The sequence below is a fragment of the Lepisma saccharinum genome, chromosome 12, assembly GCF_977018435.1.
Source record: "Lepisma saccharinum chromosome 12, izLepSacc3.1, whole genome shotgun sequence".
Taxonomy (NCBI): Eukaryota; Metazoa; Arthropoda; class Insecta; order Zygentoma; family Lepismatidae; genus Lepisma; species Lepisma saccharinum.
The window spans coordinates 54,442,737-54,468,816 of NC_139240.1; the positions used below are offsets into that span (position 1 = coordinate 54,442,737).

Consider the following 26,080-nt stretch of genomic DNA (forward strand, 5'->3'; position numbering starts at 1 on the left):
TTATTTCTATTAGATTATGACATTCATTATCAAACCATGGCTTACTTTTTCTCGGTTTATGGTATCCTATACTTTCTTTAGCTGCTGATTCTATTGCATTACGTCGTATGTGCTCCCAATTCTCATTTACGTCTCTTTCATTTATATTTTCATCATCATTTAAATCCTGCAAAACATCAAATCTATTTGACAGTTTAATTTGGTAATCTTTCTTAATTCTTTCATCAGTAAACTTTCCTGTATCAAATTTTAGAACTTTTAGATTTTGTTGCTTATGATTTATCACTGAGAGTCTTTCTCTTAATTTTGCAATTACTAAATAATGGTCACTGGCACAGTCAGCACCTCTATGTGTACGAACGTCAATTATACTAGTATGCCTTCTCTTATCAATGAGAATATGATCTATCTGATTATGTGTTTTACCATCTGGAGAAGACCAGGTATATTTATGGATATCTTTATGTTTAAAAGTGGTACTTTTCACAATTAAATTCTTTGAGGTTGCAAAAGTAATCAATCTTATACCATTATCGTTACTTAATTCATGAAGACTTTCTTTACCAATCGTGGGTTTAAATGTCTCTTCTTTGCCAATCTGTGCATTACAGTCACCTAACAGAATTTTCATATCATACTGAGAAAATTTATCAAAGACCTGTTCTAACTCTGTATAAAAATCATCTTTAGTATTATCATCTTTATCTTCCGTTGGTGCATGTATGTTTATTAAAATAATTTTACACCAACTACCCTGTAAAACTGCATATGATATCCTATCATTAATAAATTCTACTGTTTTAAGAGCAGAGATAATTCTATTATTTATGAAAAAGCCTGTTCCAAAATTATGATTTTCAGTACCACCATAGAAAAAAGTATAATTTTTAGTTTTACAATTCCCTTCTCCTGGCCACCTAACTTCCTGGACAGCTACTACATCTAATTTATACTTAAGTATCTCATTAACTGTACACTGAAATGCCCCAGGCCGGTAAAGACTCAGAACATTCCAGGTGCCTAATTTAATATCCTTATTCCTAACGTAGATCTTATCCTTAGTCCAGGGACCTCCCAAAGTAGTCCCCACCCGGAGATCCGAACGGGGGACTATTTTACCTCCGGAATGTTTTACCTTGGGATAAGCAGCCTATAGGAAAATGTTATTTTATTGAAAGTGAGGGAGAAATGCTTTGCTAATATTACAATATTAAACTATGTAGAAATAAATAAACTGATTTTATAAAATAATTAATATTTGCCCTTACAAATAAAATGATGAAATAAAGATTTAGTTTGCGTATTTTTACCGAAGACTAAATTACATCAATCTTGTCCATTGTTGAACAAAAATCGATATTAAGAAGAAATCTATGTAGTATGTGCTAAATAACAATTTTTGCGTATAAGTATAAGTATAAATAATCCTAGCCATCTTGGATACAAATAATGAAAACGTTGAACATACTATTTAGGATAATTATTATCCTATAAAATCTGAAATAATGTTGCAACAATACGCGAATAATATAACATAAGATAATACATAAATATATTGAATTATGAAAACAATTAAGTATAGATAAATTCATTGAAGTTACTGACTTGAAAACAAACAAATAAGACATATTCCAATATATGAAATTTGTCTAACATCCCTTAAATTTAGATTGGCCCATTTAAAACAGCATTTAAAAATGCATATGATTGCATTGTGAGAGATTTTTAGCACGCGATAAAAAATGAAGGCAAGTTTAAGATAACTTTGAGACATCACACTACGATCTTTATGTTGAAAATTCTTAAATTGAATCCAATAATGTGGTTTACAAGCTCTTTTAATTCCGCAATTATTGTAATCGGCAAAGTAAATGTATCACTAGACCGTGAAATAATGAAACGAAGGGGTCGCAATAAGAACATATTATTCACCTGAACAAAAAGAATATCTAGGTAAGGATGTTTACCTTATCTTATGAAAAGCGAATGTGAAAGTCACTAGCACCATTAATAATAATAATAATAATTAATAAATTTTCTTTATTCAGCGGGCGAGGTTCAGCCAAGGGCTGCTCTGCCACCTAACCCTTGTCAATATGATAATACATATGAGATGATATAAACTTATGGAGCAGTAAGCTAAACGTAAATAATAATAATAATAAAATGAAGAAAGAAAAAAATACATAGGAATTAGTTGGATACAAAAAAAAGTGTAACTAGAAATACAAAAGACAATAGTGACAATAATACAACAATACAATTCCTTATAGTGAGTGACTTGATACCTTCAGTATGTGCCCCGACTCTACCATTGTTCCATTAACAGCAGATCTTTTATTTTACCTTTGAAATATAATGGGTTGTTTACACTATCGATATTTGCAGGCAATGCATTCCATGCTTTGAGAGCCGAAAAGGAGAAGGATGATTTGTAGACCGTGGTAGAGTGATGGGGTAAATCGAAGTTGTTCCGCTTACGGGTAACATACTGATGGATTTCCCTACGGGAATGCATCTTCTCAAACAGGTACTGCAGTAGTGTTATTTGACCTATTACTGGGGCGATAAATGATGAGCCCCCCTCAGACTGATTTGGCTACACTTAAAACTAGGTTAAGATGTGCATATGAGCTTATTGCTCAAGTGTGCTACTCTGTCTAATCCAAGACTTTTGTAAAAAAGCCCTCGGGAATTTCCCGTGAAATGATGACCACCCTCAGATTGATTTGCCTACACTTACAAAAGTTGCATCTGCCAAATTGTTGCCCATAAGCTTGTCAAAAATATGCCCCTCTTGATATTGTTTTGGCTACACTTAAAACTAAGCCAAGATGCTCATAAAACCCACACCCCCACACACCCTCACATATTTACTTCCGGTCTACTTCCGGTCCACTTCCGGTTTACTTCCGGTTTAAGTTCACACACACACACACACATACATACATACACACACACACACACACACACACACACACACACACACACACTCACACACACACACACACAAGTTTACTTCGGGCCTACTTCTATTGCATCATGTTGTGCAACAAATTATTATCTAATATTATGCAACAAATTATAAAACAAGAGCTTTTGCATTACATATCAGTTAGTATTGTGAGAGTGGTTGAAGGAGTACAGATGTGTTGTTGCAGTGCTCCTCATACAGGTCTGATATTTGACACATCCTGCTTGTTTGTTGTAATCCACTCATATTTGGAGTCAGGCTTATATCTGTCCCAGTTTGTTATACAAGATCAATACATGACACACAGTATTAGGCCATTGCCTTTCTATGCATACCACGAGATGCAAGTCTGCACAGGCATTTGTGCTAGGGCAGTGCTTCTGTAGATCAGTACTTATTCTACCTTTGTGCTTGTAGGCTATTAGCTATACAACCTGTCATAGTTTTATTAAGTATAGAGTTTTGATTTGAACCCCAAGAAATCTTATATAATAAACCAACAACAAAAATACCAAAGCCAAAAATATTAACACACTTAGTATACACACTAAGTATACAAAGCACACTGCTGAACCCAACTGATATTTTGTATTAAGTATAGAGTTTTGATTTGAACCCCAAGAAATCTTATATAATAAACCAACAACAAAAATGCCAAATCAGAAATATTGCAAGGATTATTTTCCTTGTGATGACGTAACGACAGTAGAAGGTGAATTTATCCATGTAACGAATACGAAATCTATGCACAAGTGTTGCACTATGCAGATACCACTATTCCCCGATGTTTAAAATGAGTATTGTGAAAAAAGATTTTCAATATTTCACAATACAAAGAAGCAATTAAATACAAATATACACTCTACAATGTAATTTGATGAAATTTAGTGGGTTGCTATTCACCGGGAATTTCTTGAATTCCGGGAATTATGCGTCACTTCTGCTTGAATGTTTCTCCGTAGACGTGAAAAATTCTAACTTTCATTAATTAAAATCCCATTCAATTTATGCATATTTACAAATGCCCTGGGGCAAGTATTTCACAGTTTAGCTTTTATTCTCATCGAGGAAGGAGAAGAAAGCTGTATGCAAAATAAAAGCGAATTCTCTCAATCCTTTCGCTTTGTCAGCGCCCTTTGCAGAACAGTATCTCACAGACGGAAGATAAGATATCTTTATGATGATTAGGTAAATTTTAGTCTGACATTGTTATACAATTTACAATTTCTCGTAGATTAGAATATAAAACGTAATATTTGTGACTTGTGTTTGTAGATTTATTTTGAGTGTGAGTATGTGAAATGGCAATGCAAACTGAGTAAATCACTTTATGAGTTTCATATCGGCCATGGACTAATCATCCCAAAATCCTTGTTACTTGTCCATGGGTTTGTAACCTAGATGCTGTTAATGGTCATTTTGGTAAAATTTGCAATGAATCTGAAATTCCTCCTTCACTTAAGGCTCAGCAAATAAAGCATTTCGAGAACAATACCTGTTCCACCGCTGAACAATATTTTAACTTTACTGAGGTAACTGAAAAAGATGTACATAAAACTATTTATAGAATACGTTCAAATAGTTTTGGAGTAGATGGTATCAGCACTAAAATGCTCAAACTTCCTTTGCCTTATGTTTTATCTCCGCTAACGCACGTCATTAACTCCTCTCTTTCCAGTGGCGTCTTTCCTGAAATGTGGAAAGAAGCACGAATCCTGCCACTTCAGAAAAAGCAGATCGCCACTTCTTACAATGACTTTAGGCCTATGAGTCTTTTGCCTGTGCTATCTAAAGTACTCGAGAAAATAGTGCATTCGCAGACGTTAAATTACGTTAACACGAATAATTTACTGCCCCCGCTGCAATCCGGATTTTGTGATAAACACAGCACAGCCACTGCTCTTGCTAAAGTTGTGGATGATATTCTCTATGCCATTGATAAACAGCAAGTCACTATTTTAGTACTTCTTGATCTCAGTAAGGCTTTTGACACTGTGCAGCATGATTTATTATTAGCCAAACTTAAATATTACAAGTTTTCTCCTTCAACATTAAACTGGTTTCAAACATATCTATTTAACAGACGTCAAAGGGTCGAATTACATAATTTACCATCTCACGTGTCTCAACCTATAACGCTGAAAGCAGGCGTGCCGCAAGGATCGATATTAGGCCCCCTCCTCTTCACCCTTTACACTGCAGATTTGCAGCAAGTCATAAGATTCTTCACTCCACATTTTTACGCAGACGATACCCAGTTACATTTCTCAGATCATTACGCTTCGTTGGAACATAAGCTTCAGTCACTAAATTCTGACTTGAACATCGTCAGTAACTGGTGTGTATCTAACGGTCTTAAAATAAATCCAGAAAAATCCACTTTCATGATCATTGGTTCTAATTATTCAAGGTCGTTAATTAAAAATATTAAGATCGAGCTCAAAATAAACAATTTGTCCATTGTCAGGAATAACACTGCTAAAAATCTTGGTCTGATTTTTGACGAAATTTTTGATTGGACAGAACATGTAAAGACGCAATGTAAGAAAGCTTATGGAACATTTAGGAATCTGAATCGTTTCCGTGACTTCCTCCCTGCGGAATGCAAACTAAGACTCATCCAAGCGTTAATCTACCCATTGTTCGACTATTGTGATAATGTTTACGGCCCGCAACTCTCGCAAAAGCTCAGTAAAAAAATACAAATGGTGCAAAATGCGTGCTTCCGATACATTTTTCAAGCCAAAAGATCCGATCATATTCTTAAATTCTTAAATAGTGCTCAGGTTCTTACCATGGCAAACAGAAGGAAGTTGCACTATCTCTGTTTTATACGCCGCATACTGACAGAAGGTAAACCGCAGTAAGTAGTGTTATTTGACCTATTACTGGGGCGATAAATGATGAGCCCCCTCAGACTGATTTGGCTACACTTAAAACTAGGTTAAGATGTGCATATGAGCTTATTGCTCAAGTGTGCTTGTTTATGGAAGGATATTTGTGAAAATCTTAACCCAACGTCTATATTTCTAATAACCTTGCTTCTATGTACACTTAAACTTAACGGAAATGCTTAAAAATTAGCATCACTGCTTTAACACAGAACATGCAGGCGTTGTGACTTTAGATAGAAAACATGCAATGCACGCAACGCCATTGGGCAGAGATACTATAGAGACAACAGCAATTTTGTAAACCAGGTATTCACAGCGTATCACAGTACCTCATCAAGAAGTATGAAGCATTCTGAATTGAACATGTGATAAAAGATTTATAGAGGAACAATATTTGTTGATCTCAATCCCTTGTAAACTTGTCAGACCTCACGATGACCTCACAGCTCAAGCGCTGGTGTTCTTCGTCGGTGGATTCGAAACTTCGTCCTTGGTAATCAGCCTAGACCTGTACGATATAGCCATCAACCAGAAAGTCCAGAAGAAACTTTGGGAAGAAGTGGATTGGTTTTTGCAGAACGAAAAGTTCAGTTCACGTATCAGTCTATCATCCACGATATGGTCTATTTGTATAAAGTTGTTTCAGGTAAATCCTTGTTGTATATGTGTGTGAATTCTACTCAATACTTCTAAAGAACATGTCAATAGAATGTAACTGTTTTCATGGAGCTACTGTAGAAAACGTTCTAAAAAAATGTGCAAAAATTATAGACAGACTGTACGACTCATTTTTATTGTCGGTAACTGTACGTTTACCTCTTCGGTTCTTGTCGCGAACATAGCCTACATATGATACAGTTAATAAGTATACTGAATGAAAAAATGCATCAGATAGTTTACAAGCAGTTTATTTAAGTAATATTTTAATCGCATTATCTCCAAGAACAATCACGTATTGCATCATGAGCATACAAGAGCGTGGACCTTACAGTACAATTGACATTTTGCAATATATAATTATCACTCACTAATTAAGTTTCCTTTTAACGATTTGGACCCACATTCCATCCTTGGGTGTCAGCAAGAAACCCTTTGGGTCAATTTCCACAGGGACAGTCGTCTTGGGACACCTTCTGACAGAGTATTTCGACAGAAGATGCACGAGGCCAACTTTGCTTTGCATAAATGCAAACCTCTGACCTGAAAATCAAAAGCATTAGAGAAATAGTATTTTCTAGGGCGGATAAGAAATCTTGATGTACCGACAAGCACATTTATAACACAATATTTGAACGCAATAATAATATCCACCCATGTGTATAACTTAATTTGTTTTAAACTTGTTCAAAACTGATTAGAAAATTTAATATTGTGCCTGGAGCGAAACTATAATTTATGAATCAAAACAATAGAAAGATAAGCCCTAGAACAAGACAGAGACTTATTTTCCTACAATCTTGTCTCCTTGGAAACGTTAGCAACTTAGAATGTTAAGTATATGAAAAAATCCACTCAAATTAAAACTGGTATAATATGCCAAGGTACGACTTCTGCAGACAATTATAAATAATCAGAAAATATATGTTTAATGTTTGTTCTAATAATTATTTTTCCATATCTGCATCTGTTATTACGAAGTCAAGATGAGATAAAAATTCTAGTTTACAGACCGAGAACTCGAAACCAATTAAACTACATTTATATTAAACATTTTTTAATATTTTATTTAATTATTTAACGACGTTTCCAATTTTAATTGCTTAATCGCAAAGATGAGAATGAATGATTGAATGAGGATAATGAAATTTATTCTCTGATAAAACTTGCTCCTTATGTTAGATATATAGGGAATACATTTAATTACAAAATTAATTTAAGAATCTAGTATGATGGGGTCGAACTTCAAGTGCCTACTTAACCGGTTTTGAAAGTGGAATTTCTATAGGTGCTCCCGTCAAATACTTTTTTATATTCGGGAATTTTCATGTGACATGGGTTTGAGACACAAAACTGCAAAGCTGGAGTCTTTTACAATTGAGACTTTCAAATTATAATTCAGACAAAGTCAACGCATCTGTCACTACTTCTTATTATATATTGCTTGTACTCACAACAGCATGGGTCAAAACTATCACCGTAGTTACAGGGTTGAAACTTGGGGCTGATGATGAAAATATTCCTTTCAATATGAAGTTTGATATATTACCTTGAAAAGGCAATTTTGTACGATTGACTATAATACAAAGGAGATTCTACTAAATGTTAGTCTGTGATTGCTTAGATAATATTGTTTGCCATTAAAGACTCCGTTTGTTTATTTTTACCGGGACTTGTTCCATAGAAATGGCAGACTAGATATATTGGTGCCCAGGAGTTTCGTTTGAAACTGAACCACTGAAAATTTCACATTTATATCTGTGTGTTTATGGAAGGATATTTGTGAAAATTGTAATTGTGTTTCATAAGATAGTTAACCATCTGGCTAACTTCACCCTAAAAGGCTAGTCAAAGATATACTTATGTATCATTGAGTTTTGATTGAGGTTTCTTTTAAGTTCACTTTTATGCACAGTAAGGACTGGACCTACAGTTTAAAGAGGAATCAGAACCACCTGGTATCAAACCCAGGACCCTTTACAAGCTGACAACGTTACCACTACGCCATCCTGCAGGTCCTCTTATATAGCAATACAGCATTATAAACTCAAATGTATGAAAGCTAAGGTAATGGAAACACTTAATTCAACCTACTTGCTACCTTGTTACAGCAGATGGAGATTTCCGTAAACAAAACAAAATTTCTATGTAATACTCTATGGAGTTACAACTTGATGATTTGTTTATTGACTTACCAATGCACATCCGCGGACCTTCTCCAAACGGTAGATACGTGTAATTGGGCCTCTTTCTTTTGTTCTCTTCATTAAACCTCTCAGGATCAAATTTATCAGGGTCAGGATAGTATTGTGGATCGTAGTGTATTGCGAATGTAGGTATCCCCAAAACAGTCCCTTTCTCCAGTTTAATACTGGTTCCAGGAATGGTGTATTCCTTAGTACTGACACGATCTAGGCCTGGAAGCGGTGGATATTTCCTTAAGGCTTCTATTTAGAAGGAAAGAGATAATATTTGAACTTCACACAATTATTCATACTTACTTAACAACATAAACTTTGCACTACTCGTATTCAGACAAAACCCAAATTTAATTTCTTTGGTGTCCTGAGGATTTCAAAGAGCCTGTGACTTGTTTTCTTTAAGTACTAAGTTTTATATTTATTTATTTCGCATTATTCTCCATGGCGACGTTGAGGCTGTTGGGGCCTTCTATATCACTTAACCATGGTTGCATCTACATATAAACAAATACAAAGAATAAAACTGATATGAAATAGGAAAAGAAAAAGAAAATGAAAAAATACACACAAAATATCTACAACTACATAAAACATGCATGACCCTCCCCCCCAGACACACACATACATACAAACATACATACAGGCGAACCTCATTTCGGAAATATTCGGGTAACATTACCTCTTATTACCTTTGTCGTCGGCTGAACGAGAGTATAATATTAAAGAACATTATAATCGTCAATAGATTTCATTATCAGACTATTTTCTTATGGTAACACTAACATTTTAATTTATTTTTTTACTATTTTCTTGGTATACCAGATCGGTAATTTGGTGAAAGGAAATCACAAAATCAATTCAGTAATATTATAATGTTCTCTGATTTCTGAAAATGCTTTCTGTTGATTCTGTACGTGCACACTGCTACCTTTGGTTCACTCCTTCTATGCTCGGCTCTGATACTACTTGTCTATGGTAAGATCATGCACATACCTGACACCACCTTATCCAGATATTGCATATCGTGCATTACAGCTTGGTAGGTGAATTTTCCATCATTGTCTTCCAGTGTTGCGTCTATTTCTTCTTGCAACCGCGTCTGTACCTCTGGGTTGATGGCCAGCTCGTAGAGTAAGAATGTCATGACTGTTGATGACGTCTCGAAGCCACCGTTGAAAAAGATCAGAGCTTGAGCCGTCAAATCATCATGAGTCAATTCTGAAAAGTTAACTTATAGTCTTCAACAGAATCACACGTATAATATTGCTAGGCATATTGTTCATAAATATTTTCATGAATATTGCTTTTACGTTCTAGTTGATTTTAAGGCATGGAATTATACTGAAACTGTGTTATATTTTGGATTTGGAATGCGAAATTGTTATTTTGGTCTAATTCTTAACTCTTGTATTGCGTAAATTAAAGTGAATAAACCACAGGCATGATAGTGGAAAATTTGGTTTGTAATATTTATGCATATCACTTGAGAAAAGTCCGACATGAGTAACGAAATTATAGGTGCAGTCGTAGCCCAAACAAATTCGTTGGCTACGAATGGATTTCATATGACGTCAGGATGCGCACAGCCGACATGTTTGAGGTCAATATTATTTGTTATTAGCAAGGAAATATCCACCGCGTAGCGTTCGTTACATTTGCACCAACTGCACGTTTGTGTTAAATCACGAACGTCCTTGTTAGTATCTCCCGCCCGGCCGCTTGAATTTCGTATGCTTACAAGAACTGGCCTCAATCATGACTGCTCGAAGCCACAATACAACAGTTTGTGACGTAGTTGAAACATTACATTACAAGGTTTTCAAATCTTAGGTGATAGTGAATTTGCAAACTAATCATAAAGTTCAAGTAATGATTGAATAATTTTAAATTGCAAGATTGTGTTTCTGCAATTGGGAAATACTACAAGTTGGAAAAGTAACATTATTGTCCAGTTCTTGTTCCACAAAGTTTAGGATATGAGTTTTTATAATTAAGATAAAAACTACTACTAAAAATCTAATCATACCTTGCAGAGTATCTTCTTCAACAACATTATTTTCTACCTCAGCGTCAGGTTCGTCATTCTCCACTTTCCCCTTCTTCTTCAGTTGGAGTAGCAGGTCAATAAAGTCGTTCCTGACCATCTTAGTTTTCTCCCTATGCTCCATCGTGTCCCTTACAGTTTCCCTGAAGAAATCGCCTGCGTCCCTAGGCGAGAAACTGAGGCGAAGCATCCGTGATAATTTGGGGCAAAAGAATAAGAACATCAACTTAATCGTCTTCAGCGTACCTGGTGGGTCCATGAACTTCTTTCCCATCTTCCTGAACTCAGAATCTGGGTTCTTGAGCGAGTTTATTTGGATCCCAAAGGCGCAGGAGCCAATGACATCAGTGGTGTACTTAGCCAGCACGTCTTTCAGTTCTAGTATCTGCTCCTCGGCTGCAGGCACCTCGAAGTATTTCTGCAACTGCTCACCGCACTCGCACACCAGATGGAACATTTTCTTCATCTTCCCAGAAGTAAAGGTTGGTGTGAGCTTGGCCCTCATGTGCCTCCATCGTTTCCCCGAGAGCGATAATAGATTCTTGGCCTGCAATGGGTCGTTCTCTTCACTAGTGAAGGTAACATGGTCTTGAAAATATGGAAAATCCTTCACGAGTATCGTCTTAATGAATTCTGGGTCAATAGCGAGCAGCATTGGAAACTGCATGGAGTAGACCCCAAAGTACTGGAAACTCTTCATGGAGTCGTAGATCTGCTTTATTTCAATGGTTGGGTGTATCCTTTGGAGAAACGATTGCGTCATGTTTCCAAAAGGAATCCTAGGTTTCAAATACGGTACGCCCTTCCTTTTCCAGTGATTGTGTTTGTAGCTTAGGTGAAGGTAAACCAAACCTATGATGCCAACAAAGACAGTCGAGAAGATGATCGGCCAGGACCCTAGCACCAGATCCATTGTGGACAAGTGTTGTGATTCTGGTTATGTGTATCAGGCAAATCTACAAGACAGAAAAAGTATCTGCATCAGAGACAATACTCATTAGGAAGAAGAACCTGGGTTGATCATTTCTTTGCAAACTGGATTTCGGAAGAGTAGTGAGGATAATTCGTCCTCCTCCGTAGCCGAGCGAGTTAAGGCGTTCACTCGTCTTGAGATCGTTCGCTGCGGGACGGCGTAGGTTCGAATCCGGCTCTGGTCGGAATTTATTCGGCCTACGTATAGGGCCGGTGGCAACCCACCATCGTGAGGAAATTGGGGAGCTTCGAATGAGTAAGCGTAATCCGGTCACGGAAACCTACTATAACGGCTGGGGATACGTCGGGCTGACCCCCCGACTATTCCAATACTGGTTGAAGATCTCCACGCTTAGAGGTGACGAAGGAAAGCGTGGGAGGGAGACCGGCAGTCGGTAGGTACGCGTAGGTACGCCTAGGCCCTTCATGGGCTGTTGCGCGACGGATTATTATTAGTGAGGATAATTCAAAGTAGAATGGGAGTTAAGTAAACTTAAAAGGGTGAACACTGTAAAATGGAGGAATAATTATTACTGTTTAATGCTTTACAGCATGGAACATAGCATTATACTCCTAACCCTACCAGCACAAACGACTCGCAGATTACATTCCCTGGATCGGTGTGTTTAAATCCTTTAAATCAGTATAGCTACTTCAGTTCTGCCAATGTATGTGTGAGGTCCAGTGATGGCTATTAGGGCAGGCAGCCTTCACTTTTTCCACCACACTATGGTCTCTTAAAGTCAAACCTTGTCTACCAAGAAAAAGTACGCTATCCTTGCACCCTCCCCGCCCACACCCAGTTGTTGCACCCGATCGCCGCTATTGATGAGGACCAATGCTGGTAAAACAAACACAGAGAAATAACAGTTGACGTGCCTTTATCATAAGATCAGTGGCGTAGCGTTATAGTACGCCCGTACGCCCGGCGTTCCCAGATTTAATATTTAAAAAATGCGTAAATGCTGTAAATATAAAGTAAATCTTGACTAATTTCATATATGTCTGACCTTCATGGCATTATAATAGCTATTTCTCGCGATCCGCTTGCAACGCTCCACTAACAACACTCGTTCTAGCATTTTTTTTAAAATGCCTTTCCTGGCCGAACGCCGAGCAGGTTCGGCGTACAGGACCCTATATTCCTTGCTGCCTTTCTGGAGGGAAAGCTTGGACCTCTAAAGCACGCGCCCAAATGCTCTCTCTTACGCCCGCGTATGGAGCAGAGGGCTACGTGATTGGTTCACGTGACCCTTCCTGCCTTCTGAAGCAGACGACAGCGGTAGAATTTCTACTTGGTTCTTCGCGCTCGTGCCACTCGTGATATGTGTTGCTACAATACGCAATATTGACTGACGTAACTTTACCAAACCGAAATATAGCACTTCTTAATGGCCACTGCATTGTATAATTTATCGCACGAACAGCGATGTGCATTGAAAACTAAAAGATCAACACAGTTTTTGTCAAATAAGTTGCTGAAGTCCTCGTGGTAGAAGTTCAGCCTGTGGCTGCTCTACCACTTAATAATAATAAAAAGATAATAGTTTTGCGGGTTATTATTTTTTAGTTATTATGTAACTGCTTAATATTGTGTCAATGGAAATGTTTAGCATTCATTTGAAAACTCTTAACATCGAATGGTCTCTGGACAAAATTATTTTAAAATGTTTATCAACATTCTCAAGACGTAATAAACAGTGGTCTGAATTACTAATCGGCACTGTTATGTTAGTAGAGTGTACGATAGTTGGATCATCCGCCCACCTCCGTGTCAGAGTGTTTTGCACAGCGCGCCAAGACGACAGAGGCCCGTGATTCGAATCCCGGGGTGAGCACGGGTGTTCTTTGTGAGTGTCCCTTCATCAATATCATCATCACTCATATTCATATTCGCGATTAACCAAAAGTGGTAGAAAAGCGAAGTAAAATAAACCAAATCAATCATTAGTTGGATCATTCACAACAATGACGTCTACTGTTGTCCAGAGGCTTGTGATTCAGGTAGGTTTTATAATGATTTGTGTCATGCCGAAAGGTATAAAACACCAGAGTTCAAAACATTTGTTGCATAGTGAGGCATCTCATTTTCTAGCTAAAAACTGCATGGATGATGATGCTTTATTGCAAACCCAGCTGACTTCAGGCAAATAAACAACACCCGTGGCGACTAATTCCATAAGTAAATTATTAACCAAAAAAGGGCCGACCTTTCCTTCGGACTTGGCGTTCCCACCCGAAATGCCCATGCTACGCCACTGCATAAGATGCTTGAAGATGGGTATTAGCCTATACGTTTCAGATGGCCAGTGATATCTAATTTTTTTGTCTTACAACTTGTTGGGCAATTAATGTGTTCCGAATATTTGTGTCTCTTTCCTGAACTAGATTATTACTTCAGTGGTGTATTTAGAACACTGTCCAGAGTCCCCCTCAGTAGTCCGGAGTCGCACTTTTCCTGGCGCTAATTATTTCTGGTTTCAGATTAAAAGGTGAAACTGGTATCATTCGGAAGCAAATTGATGTCTCTTTATACACGTAGTAGAGACCATGCGAATGAATTAAAACTGAACATGCAATCTCCAAACTGTTGCAGTTATACCAGACATAAACTGTGATGGCACTCGAAAAGGATGAACAGGACCGTTTTATTTCGTCTTCCTTCATTTCTTACTCTTGACTATCCAGATTCTTTGTACCTCTCATCTGAAGGCGTTATCATGAAATAAACTGGTTTTGCCCTTTGAACTATTGTGCAGAAATACTGGCAATGCTATCCTTTTTACATCACCCCGTGTTATGATGGCACATGACGTGAGGGGGTCTTGAGGCATAGCTCCACACATTTCTTTAAATTCTCCCCGTCTCAATGGTAATCAAAAACCCAGATAACACGATGAGAACATATGTATGACACAGAATTGTTTATGCAAGGAAATTGATACACAAAAACCCTTGCCTTAGGTTACTCTTAAGGTGCTCGGTAAAAAGGTGCTTTCATATTAAGTATTTAAGTCACACTGAATCAATTAATGAAAATAGTAATATCAAATAGTATAACAGTGTAATATCAAAGTTCTTAACAGTAATGATCCGATATATATTTGATGTCTGTAATGTTTCCTACTAAAAAGAAAATAACATAGAACTGCCTTCTGTAAAAGTTCATTTTTTTACTTAATTCATTTTTATCTGAACACCCTAGATATATGCATGGAACAGAATCTGAGAGTACCACGTGTCGTAATTTGCCCAATACCGAAAGGACCACAGCAGATTATCTATTCCATAAATTGATTTTTTTATATATATATTACAAAAACACAGCGTTTCCCAGAACAACGTAATGTTACATTTCGATGAAATCACATCGTTTACTTATGAATATAACCTTTGTACGTAATTTATCAACCAGTGAACAAAGAATGACATTTTTAAGTACAGTGATAAGAAAAAAGACAAACATTTGCCACTAGATTACATGGTAGACGGCTGAGGTTAAAGACTATCGAATTTATGATTGCATAGTTGGAATCAGAGACATACTATATACGATAGAACATGTAGGATACATTCAAGGTTCAAGGCAGCAACAGTACAACTCTTACACAGTTCTAGTATTAACGACACCATAGGCGCCGACTCCATGGGACTTGGGGCTAGCCACCCAAATAATTTTCCTTAAGAGGATATAATATATTATTTTGCTTCTCTTGTAAAGTTTACTCTGAATTGTGCCACATGAACTTAACTTTAAATACACATTTGAAATGTTCTAGACCATCAACTTTGGGGGGCTGAGACCGCTAAACCATCAACTTTGGGGGCTATGACCGGAGACAGCAAAACACATGACTTATTTCTATATACTAAGTATATAATTATTATTTACTATTATACATACATTAATCAGACACAATTAATTTAGCCAACGACTTGTTAAAGACTGTTTGGGGATCCCCTAAAAGAATGCAAATATTTAGGAATATTATTGATGTGAATGAGAAGGCTGGCCATACTGGACTGCGACCACTTTGCCCTCGTCGGTGGACGTTGAGAGCCTCCAGTATGCAACAGATCTTAAGGAACTATGAAAACCTTCTAAATTTTCTTGAGAAATTTTCTGAAGAAGATTCTACTGACGCAGCATCAAAATGTGCTGGATACCTGGAAACAATGCTTCACTTCAAGACATTTTTCTTTCTCTCCCTCTACTGCCATGTGATGGGTCCAATAGAAGAGGTAAACTGTAAGATTCAGTCTCCACGCATTGGTGCTACAGAAGTGGAATCAAAACTAAAGTACTTGACTGACATCTTTCAAGAAAAGCGAATGGGTTTTGAGCAGTTCTGGCAGAAATGCACAGAGGGCAAACCCAGCCTCGTTGATGAGCCAGAATTGCCCCGGCAACGTCACGTCCGTAAGAGACTTGAAAATCCTGATGCTGCCAAAACTCACAAGTTCTACACTCCAAAATAGCATTATAAATCAATATACACTGACGTCTGTGACACAGCAAAATCATGTGTTAAACAAGGACATGAATCTACAGGACTACGAAAAGTAACAGCCGTAGAGAAAGAATGCATCTCAGCTGTGAACAGTTGCACAACAAACTTTCAGCAAACGCGAGAATTCTTTCGCCAAGATTTGGATGCCGATAGGCTCTCCTTACACATGTCCATGCTTGGTGATATCGCCAAACAGAAGAAAGTGGTTCTAACTACCATGCGTGACATAAGGAAGTTTCTTTTGGAAGACAGCATCCTCCAGGAGCTTCTGCCTGAAATTGCTAAATTCATGATGGTCCTCCGCACTGTGCCAGTGACGACAGCCACAGCCGAAAGGTCATTCAGTGCTCTTCGCCGACTAAAGACATATTTGAGATCTAGAATGAGGCAGAAGAGACTAAGCAGCTTAGCGGTACTCCACATACATCAAACTGTGCTTGATAATTTGGACCTGAGACCGCTCGTTAATGAGTTCATAAAGAAATAACCCAGTACGTAGAGCAACTTTTGCTTTATTCTTAAATCATGTTCATATGTATTTGTTGTGTATGTCACTTTATATCTTAGTGTGCATGCATTTTTTTTATTATTGCAAAATTCAATTTAAAAAGTAAAATATTGTAGCAAGAACAAAAAAGTAAAACTATTTTCCTGCGATTTGTGTTAGCATTTATGTAAATAATTAAATAAAACTTAAAATATTGTAAATATTCGTTATTTTATGGGTACGTCAACACTAAAGTTATTTTCAACCCGTCACATGTCTGTTGCGGACATTAAAACACACCCACACCCATACCCTCGAATACGAGACCTCTGGATCAAAGCGAGTTGAGTCAACCACCCAACACGCTCGGCTACTGAGGCCGGCATAAAACTGTCAGGTTGGCCTCGTAATGTACATTAAATACATGCTTTTCAATAAAAATGATAATGATATAAAAAACAAATGAGCAGACACAAAAGACATAAAGAGACTTTGAAACATTTTCTAAACGTTTCTCATTTGCATGAGGAATACAATAGCTGCTTAAAAACTCCTATACCAAGACGTAATTTTTATTTTTTTTAAAAAAAGAGGGAGTGAGTCATTCATTAATTTATTTCAGTCATCAGAGCCCCCCCCCCCAATAATTTTGACAAGTCTGCGCCCCTGAACGACACTGTTATTTAATTTAATTTATTTACTTATTGATTACCGAATATGATTAACAGTGCAGCGAACACATAAACTACGTTATGTTGTTTGTCCTTGAAACTAATCTGGGCTCAACACCAGTGGCAACTATACAGGCAACGTCTAGATGGCTTAATCTATGTGTAGATTACATTGGTTGGCTTACGCAGGCAATGTAAACCACACTAAATATTAATCTGCAGTAGTATTCTTGAAAGAAAAATGCCCTTTTCAGTCATATTGGTCCATATACCGATGAAACCAAACTTATTTACATAACCCCTCCCTCCCCCTTCGCCGAAAGGCTATCTTTCCAGGTGGTTGCCCAGCTAGGGCTTTACCCTTCCCGGCCTAACTCGAGAACGGCAGTTGAATTCTCACCAACACTGGGGAGGAAGATTTTCCTCTTATTGCTGGTGAACCCCGAACGAAATGTCATCTTTACCAATAGTTGCCAGCTCGGGCTGCTAGTCGCTTTACCCCTCCGGCCCTAGCTCCAAAACGGACTCACAGTTGCTATTCAGTTTTGTAGGCTGCGCGGGTGACGGTTCCCTCTCAGCGGCTTTGAAATCTCACAAGAACTAACAACAAAGAATTTCCTCTTATCACTAGTGACCCCAGCGATAGACCACCTTTCCAGGTCAAACTCCAGGATAATCTATTGCGGCCCGGTACTGGGCCACGACCCCGCTGTTGAGAAACTCTGCACGATAATATGTGTTCATGCATTTTCTACGTAAGCAGACAATGTATTCTACACTATAAATTCCTTTACAACATTGTTTCGAGAGAAAAGTGTCGTTTTCAATTATGATTTTCAAGTTCAGAAGACACAAGGGCGCTTATGTAGAAACCGCACAGTGTTGCCAATACAGCGATAATAATGTAAACAAAAACAACATGTATTTGCGACAGCACTAATGTTGCTCACAACAGGAGCATTGGAAATAATTGTCAATTATTAAATTTAAGTAATTGCAATTCTATTATAACAAACTGCATGAAGTTAATATTTTTACTGAATGGAAATAAAATCGCAACTCGAAGACTTGGTGGTGATTATCCGGAATGCTGCGGTGAGTCAGCTCAAGATGGCCAGACAACGTCTGACTTACTTCGCGCGCGGTTCGGGTTAAAAAAAAACAACTCCAAATGCATGGAAATAATATTTCTGGGAACCTTAGAGTGGTTATAAAAAATAATTTCATTATTTTCTCCACAACTTTGTCGCTGGAAGTTTTTATTTGGAATTACAGAACAAAAAATGGCCAGCGACGACATTTTCTACTGCACGAATATAATAAATCTCCACATACTTTATTTGAATATTTTTTATTGCGAATATGCTTTAAAGTATTGATAAATTCTGAGCACCACCATCACCTATGACAATTAAAAAACAGTGTCAATATTTTTCAAAATGAATGCTTCAATTTTACGGCATGTTTCAACGTTAGGAATGAAAACAATGTAAAAATTTTGTTTTCACATAAAATTTGCGTTTTTAATTTATCTAGAAATATGTAAGCAAGTTACCATTATTTTGTGTTCACCATCGTATTCTCTACAAAATTTCCTGCAAAACTGCAGGTACCGATTTTACGTAAGCTAAATTTGTAAATCGAGAAATTTCACAACAGCGCGCTCGTATTTTCCCATTTCAAAAGCATTGTCCATAAGATCCCATTGTGTCTTCTGAACGTGAAAACGACTTTTTTTTTAGAATAAAAATTCACTACATACCTTTTGACTTTCCACACCTTACTTCGAACCAACAATTTCGTGTTCCTTGCAAAGTTCAAATTCCCGTCTCGTCTTGCTGTTCTGAAAAACATTCTCTGAAACACTAATTCATGCTTCCAAACCACGCGTCCATGACTGTTTTGTGCTCGTTTACGGACTCAATACTTTTATCTAGCTAGCCGTTGAGGATCAGCTTCAGTGAAGTCATTGTTGCAAACTCCGGCCGCTGTAATGTGTCTAAAATATTTACTGAACCGTTCGTCATAACATAATGAAAAGATTGCTACTTCTCGTGTAAGATATTTGATAACACAGTTAAGCCTTGTTTCCATGTTAATAAAACATTAAAATTCTGACCAGGGCAAAATTTATCGTATAAAAAAATACACTAAAATTTATTGTGAATCTTCGATTGAAGAAGACCCTGTTAGAGGGGGGAACGTTACGTTTTCAGGGTATATTTTTTATACAATAAATTTTGCCTTGTTCAGCATTTAATGTTCTATTAAGATATTTGAACTTTATTCCAAACTACATTATTGTTATATAAACTTTACTACTCGAACTACACCAACAGATGAGGGAATATCCAGCACAATGTTATTTCATGTTTTTTTCTAACATTTCATGCAGTTAGTGTACTAAAATTTACAGTTATTGTATTTTGTTATTAACTTTTGCATAGCACATTCAAGAAAAGGCTGTGAAAGTTGAGGGGAAATTTTACTATAAGGGTTGATGTTGTAAGGTCACCTAAAATTATAGTTTTTTGAATTTTGAAAACTGTGGAACGTTTCTTTGGGAGGGAGGGGTTAAATGGTAGAATATAGAAATGCAACCTGGATACTGTATTTCTCATTCATTTTTTTCCATTTAATACAGTTTTTACTTTGGTTATTCAGTTGGAATACCAACTAAATGAACTGTATTCTGTTATTAACAATAACAATAACAAACTTTAAGCTTTCTGGTAACGTGAATGATACCAATTTCCAAAAGGGATCTACGGACCCGTTCGACCCCACCCCCGGCGCTCATGATCGCATGGTGACATATTCGTAGATGGCAACATTGCGCATTCTCAATTCGTAGATGGCAACATTGCGAAAACTGAGAGACTGCTTATTATATGAAAGCCCATTCGGCCTTGGATAACCTTCACATCACGATGACGAACCGGGGAGTTTATTTGCTTCTTTACTATCAAAGTTATCAGACGCTTCAACCTCATTTGTATTTTGGTGGCAATTAAGCTTTTCATAAAACAAAGATAAGGTTTTGTTGAATAAATGGTGAAATGGTTTTAGGAATCAGCATTTATGGGATACGCTGAGCCGGATGTCACATCTATATATTTTTCTCTCTCAAGCATGTCAAATATGACATAACAGACAAGAAAAGAGTCTGTGTCTTTCTATGTCTGTTATTTTAAGTCTCTTTTCTACCTTTTGGGGTAATCACGATGATGAGAATGAAAGATGAACGGATTAAATTAATGATGGGACATACACAATGATACATCTATGTATTGACTAGGTTTCGAACCTGGGATGTCCGGCTTCGAAGCACGTTACGTTAACCACTCCGCCACGACTTGTCTTGCCTTCGATACGGCACGAGACCTATCATATTATCGGTCTAATCTCGAGTTGTAATGTGTGTTTTGTTCTCTGTCTCGTTTCGATACTCAATCTCGTCTCCAAGGGAGTGTCTCTAAGATGGGTGGGGTGTCAGGGATGAACCTTTTCCAGAGACACCCCAAGGTCAAACACGTAGTACACCCTGGACTGCATTTTGCAGACTAACGAGGCTCTGGCGTCTGCACTCAGAATAATTCTCCGTGGGGGTCATGTTGTGTTCCGTATTCTTGTGTTTGTGATTGTCCTTCCTTCCTTCCTTCCATCCTTCCTTCCATTTCATCACCATTCATCCTCATCTTCGCGATTAGCCAAAACTGGCATAAATGCCAAATAAAATTAATTAAATCAATTAATAATTTTGCCTACTGCGATAAGTCAGATATCACTGGAGATAGACTACATACGTATACCATAACACAAAATTTGCAAAATTAGAGCCTTCAACGTATTGAAGTACATAAAAGAAAATATACCGGGTGTCCCAGAAGTCTTTCCCTGATTACAAACTTTATTCATATCCGCTATATGCAATGTAGAGATGTGAAAGTGGTGCCCAAATATTGGAAAACTGACCAAGTTTATTTGTTGCAGGTTTCAGTAATGTAGCTGTAGTGCAGCAGTGTCAGTGCCAAGGAATCCGGAATTAATGCTCTTGACATCGGGTGGCATCTTTCCATACAATGTTTCTTGGAACAAGGAACAACGGTTATATGAGGTGATGCATAAAGCAGTTTAGAAAGTGAGTAAGAGATGGCACCACCCAGGAGAATTTATACGATTGTAAATAGAGACAGCGGAAAGAGCATATATGATGAAATAGTGATTTTATATATTAATATTAATTATGAGGAAATAAATAAATAAATTTAACGTAATAACAGGATATAAATAAGGAGAAAAGGGGAATTATCATTCAGTAATGGCATAAGTGATTAATATACAAAAGTAATGAAGTCGAATGGTAATTTCGATTTTGTGTCTATTTTGGTTCCCACGAACTGAGAGTTTCGTGCGGCTTTTGGGTTGTTTTTCCCCCGGTGTAGCGCCATTCCACGGCAGCACCCAAGCACATTTGGAAGCGCATACACTGTAGCTCCAAGTTAAGGTTAGCGCCGGCTAGGCGGCGATCTTTAACTAACCCCTTTCTCTCTGTTTGTCTGGGGGATTGATTTTATTAATATTTCCGTCAATTCGGATAGACAAAGAAAAGAAAGAAGAAATATTATTGATTACAAGAAGGAGAAGCCTTAGCGATTATAAGAAGAAGAAGCCTTATTAATTGCATGAAGAGGCACCGTAACCATTATAAGAAGAAGATGCCATATTAATTAAGAGGCTGTAAGAAGAAGATGCCACATTAATTATAAGAAGAAGATGTCATATTAATTAAGAGGCCATAAGAAGAAGATGCCATAAGAAGAAGAAGAGGACATATCGATTACAAGAAGAAGAAGCTCAAAGAAGATTAGCTACAATAGAAGAATAATATTGTATAAAAAGATTTACAAAGATATTAATATTTGTATATAATTATTCAAGAATATAGTGCGAATTGTACCCTCAGTAGTGGGTTAAATCTGTTGTTTCCTTTCACATATTCTTAGCGTTAGTAACCTTGGTCTGTGCCCAGAGGTATCTCATTGTCTCTCCCCTGTGCTAAGCTGGTAGGTGCTTACGTGAGAGGACGTGGCATTGATTAATGGCGACCAACGTGTGGGGCACGATACAGACTAGAAGTTGAAATAACGCGAAGAACAAGAATTTAGAAAGATAAATAAAGCAAAAATGGAAGAAGGAAAATATATATGTTGTGGCGAAGAAGGAAATAAGGAAGAAATAATACAGTGTAAGATATGTGAAGAAATGAAACACTGGTTATGTGAAGGAATCCGCAAAGAAAAATATGAGAAAATATGTGAAAGGGGAGAAGGATACGAATGCAAGGAATGCAGGAAAGTAAAGTTAAAGGAAAAGGAAGGAAAGAAAGAAGAACAAAATACGATGGAGATGTTGATGAAAATGATGATGGAAATAAAAGAAAGTCAAGATCACAACAGCAGAAGGTTGGAAGAGAAAATGGAAGAAAACAGCAAAGAAGTTAAAGAAAGATTGGAAGAAAACAGCAAAGAAGTTAAAGAAAGATTGGAAGAAATGGCAGAAGTATGTGAAGAAAACAGGAAAACATTTGAGAGAAAGATAGAAGAAATGATGAGGATGTCAGATAAAAGATATGAAGAGACTAATAGAAAGATCGAAAGGGAAGCTTCAAGGGTGAATGAAGAATGTCAGCAGAGGAGTACAGGTTTAGAAAACAAAATTTTGGCAAATAAGAAGCAGATAGATATTAACATCTCCAAAATAGAGGAAGTAGAAAACAGAGTACAAGAAATGAAAATTGTGACAGAAGAAACAATAGTAAAAGAAACTTTCAAATTCAGAGAAATGATAATTAGAGAGAGACAAGAAGTTAGGGAAGAATTAGAGGAGAGTAATAAGAAAATACAAACCCTCGAAAGTAAGATCAACAAAGGAAAGAAAGAGAGTAAAGTACAATGGAGAGAAATAATTTCTAAAATAGAGGATATGAGAATACAAGATAAGCCAATAGATTTCAATAGAGAAGGAAATGATGGAAAAGGAGAGTACGAAAAGAAAAGAATAAAAAAGGAAAGTAGTAGTGATGAATCGAATACAGAAGAGGAAATAAAGCATGAAAGGAATCATCAGAGAAAGAAAAGGAAATGGAAAGGTAGTGAAGAAGGGAGCGACAATGGAAGATGGTTGGACAAAGTAAACGGAAGTAATTTGGAAGAGGAAAGATATAAGACAAGAATCCCTAAACCTAATGAATTACAGCACTTGCCCAAGTTTAATGGAAATATATCTGACAAGTGTCCACGAAAATTCCTGAAGAAACTAACTACTAACGTGAAGCTATTGAGGATACCAAGAAATATGATACTAGACTTAATCGAAGGATGTTTTGAAAAGTCTGCGGCAGGCTGGTATCAGTTAAATCAGCACAAGTTTGGAACATTCGAAGAGTTTAGTAAAAGATTTTTGGAATATTATTGTAGTGAGGAAATTAAGGAAAGGCAATTGGAAACTTTGAAAAGAAAATATATAGATTGGTCCAAGGTTGAGAGTTTGGAAGCACACACATGGGAAACGTTAAGGAGCTTCAGAAATTTGAATGAAAAATGGAATGAGGAAGAGTTGGTTAGACAAGTGATACAAACACTACCAATATGGACGCAAAGAGCGGTGGCTGTAGTAAAGATAAGGAAGGTGGAAGAATTGATTGAATACCTTAGAACAGATGACATGCTGAAAAAGACGCAAAGGTCATGGGATAAAGAAAAGGAAGGTAGATATTATCCTAAGAGGCATCATCCTGAAGAGGAACAACGTCCAGAGCAGAAATTCCGGAAACAAGAATTCGGGATTAGGAACATAGAAGTCAGAAATGCATATACAGGCAGAGGAAGAGGATTCTTAGAAGATAACGGAAACGGCAGAAGGCGAAATAATGTTCAAGAAGAGCAGAGAAATTTTGATAGAAGAAATACAGGACCGTGGAGAGGAAACCGCGGATATAGAGGAAGAAATGATTATTGGCAAAATGTGAATCGAAGAAACTCAGAAAGAAGGATAGAGATAGAAGAAAGGCAACCTAGAGGGAACAATTACAACGAGAGGAACGAGAGGGGAAATACTGAGATAAATGAAGAGAGAAGAGAAGCAGTGGAATTAGTCAGAAGCCAAGTGCAGAACGAAGTAGGAAATGCTGGATGGCAGCAGGTAAATGAGGAGTCGAGGAACGTGGAATCGGTGGAGAGGCTAAACTTGTAGAGCTCTCGCAGCAACTCCCAGGTGTGAGAGCAAAGGAAACTGATACATATATAAAGGGAGAACATATGATAAATAAAGAAGGAATTCTGAGGTTATTTTTAATTGGAGAGCCGAGTTTTGAAAACTTAAAACCTGGAAGATCATTGTATGTGGAAGCAGAAATAATTGAAATTAAGGTTAAATGCTTGATCGATTGTGGGAGTGTCGTCGAAGTAATGAGTTATAAATTTTGGCAGAGAATTAAAGAGAAATACCCACAAGCAAAATTAGACGCTTCTGAAAAAGACAAAGTCAGATTAGTTATGGCTGCGGGAAATGAAGACTACAAAATTCAGGGCACGGTACGCATAATGATGAGCATCAGAGGAGCTAATTTCGAAGTAAAATTTTTGGTAATAAAGAGTTTGAGGTGTGATATCATCCTAGGAGTACCTTTCTTAGAAAACTACAATGGGCACATACACATAAAAGAAAAACGGCTAAATCTAGAATCAGTGGAGAACATGAAAGTAGATATCCCTATGGAAGATGAAATAAAAAGTTCTGAGAGCGAAATAGGCATTAGGAAGCAAAGCCTTGTATATAATAACCATGATGCAGTATATAAGAAGAAAGACTACGATGATATACTTGAAAATGAAAATATAAAAAGTGAATATAAAAAAGAGGTCGAAAGAGAGGACCATAAATATAATGCATCGAAAGAAGAAATACAAGCCAAAGTGGATGAGTGTCATTGGATCTCGGAAAATGAAAAAGAAGATTTAAGACATATTTTGTTGAGACATACGGGAATATTTAGCCAACGCCCAGGAGTGACGGATGTATACACCTATAGGATTGAGGTAGACACAGCAAGTCCAATAGTGTCAAAGCAATATCCTATACCCTTTGCAAAGAGAGAAGCTGTAGAAAAGGAATTGAAGAAATGGTTAAGTTGGGGGATAATAGAGAACTCCAACAGCGTACACGTAAGCCCAATGCACGTGGTAGACAAACCGGACGGAGGTGTGAGGCCCGTACTGGATTTAAGGGAGCTAAATAAACACGTGCTACTTCCCAGAAATCAAGTAGAAAGAATAAATGAATTACTACACACCTTTTCAGGCAGCATATACTTCACATCGTTTGATATGACTTTGGGATATTTTCAGGTAGAAATAGAAGAAGAATCTAGAAAATATACAGCGTTTCGATATGGATCAAGGTTATTTCAATTTAGAAGGCTTCCATATGGTCTAAATTCTTCAGTATCAGCTTTTATGACGGCTTTAAATAGAATATTTAGTATAGAAACAAGAGAATGGCTTGCTATATATGTGGATGATATGTGTATACATACGAAAGATTGGGAGACACATATAGAAAAAATAGATTGGGTATTAAGTAAATTGGCAGAAGCAGGATTGACTGTC

The 26,080-nt window shown here is 37.1% G+C and overlaps 1 protein-coding gene across 1 annotated transcript in view; it reads right to left on the reverse strand.

Annotated features, from left to right (window-relative positions):
* Positions 1-19,343, reverse strand: part of LOC145996343 (uncharacterized) — a 49,027-nt gene extending 29,684 nt beyond the window's left edge. Inside the window, exons 1-5 of the mRNA XM_083132775.1 lie at positions 19,174-19,343; positions 10,753-11,726; positions 9,720-9,944; positions 8,721-8,972; positions 6,897-7,068 (exon numbers count right to left, since the gene is read on the reverse strand). Coding sequence (XP_082988901.1) covers positions 6,897-7,068; positions 8,721-8,972; positions 9,720-9,944; positions 10,753-11,683 — 1,580 coding nt within the window. The 5' untranslated portion in view covers positions 11,684-11,726; positions 19,174-19,343. The remainder of the gene's footprint in view (positions 1-6,896; positions 7,069-8,720; positions 8,973-9,719; positions 9,945-10,752; positions 11,727-19,173) is intronic.
* Between the last annotated feature and the right edge of the window lie 6,737 nt (positions 19,344-26,080).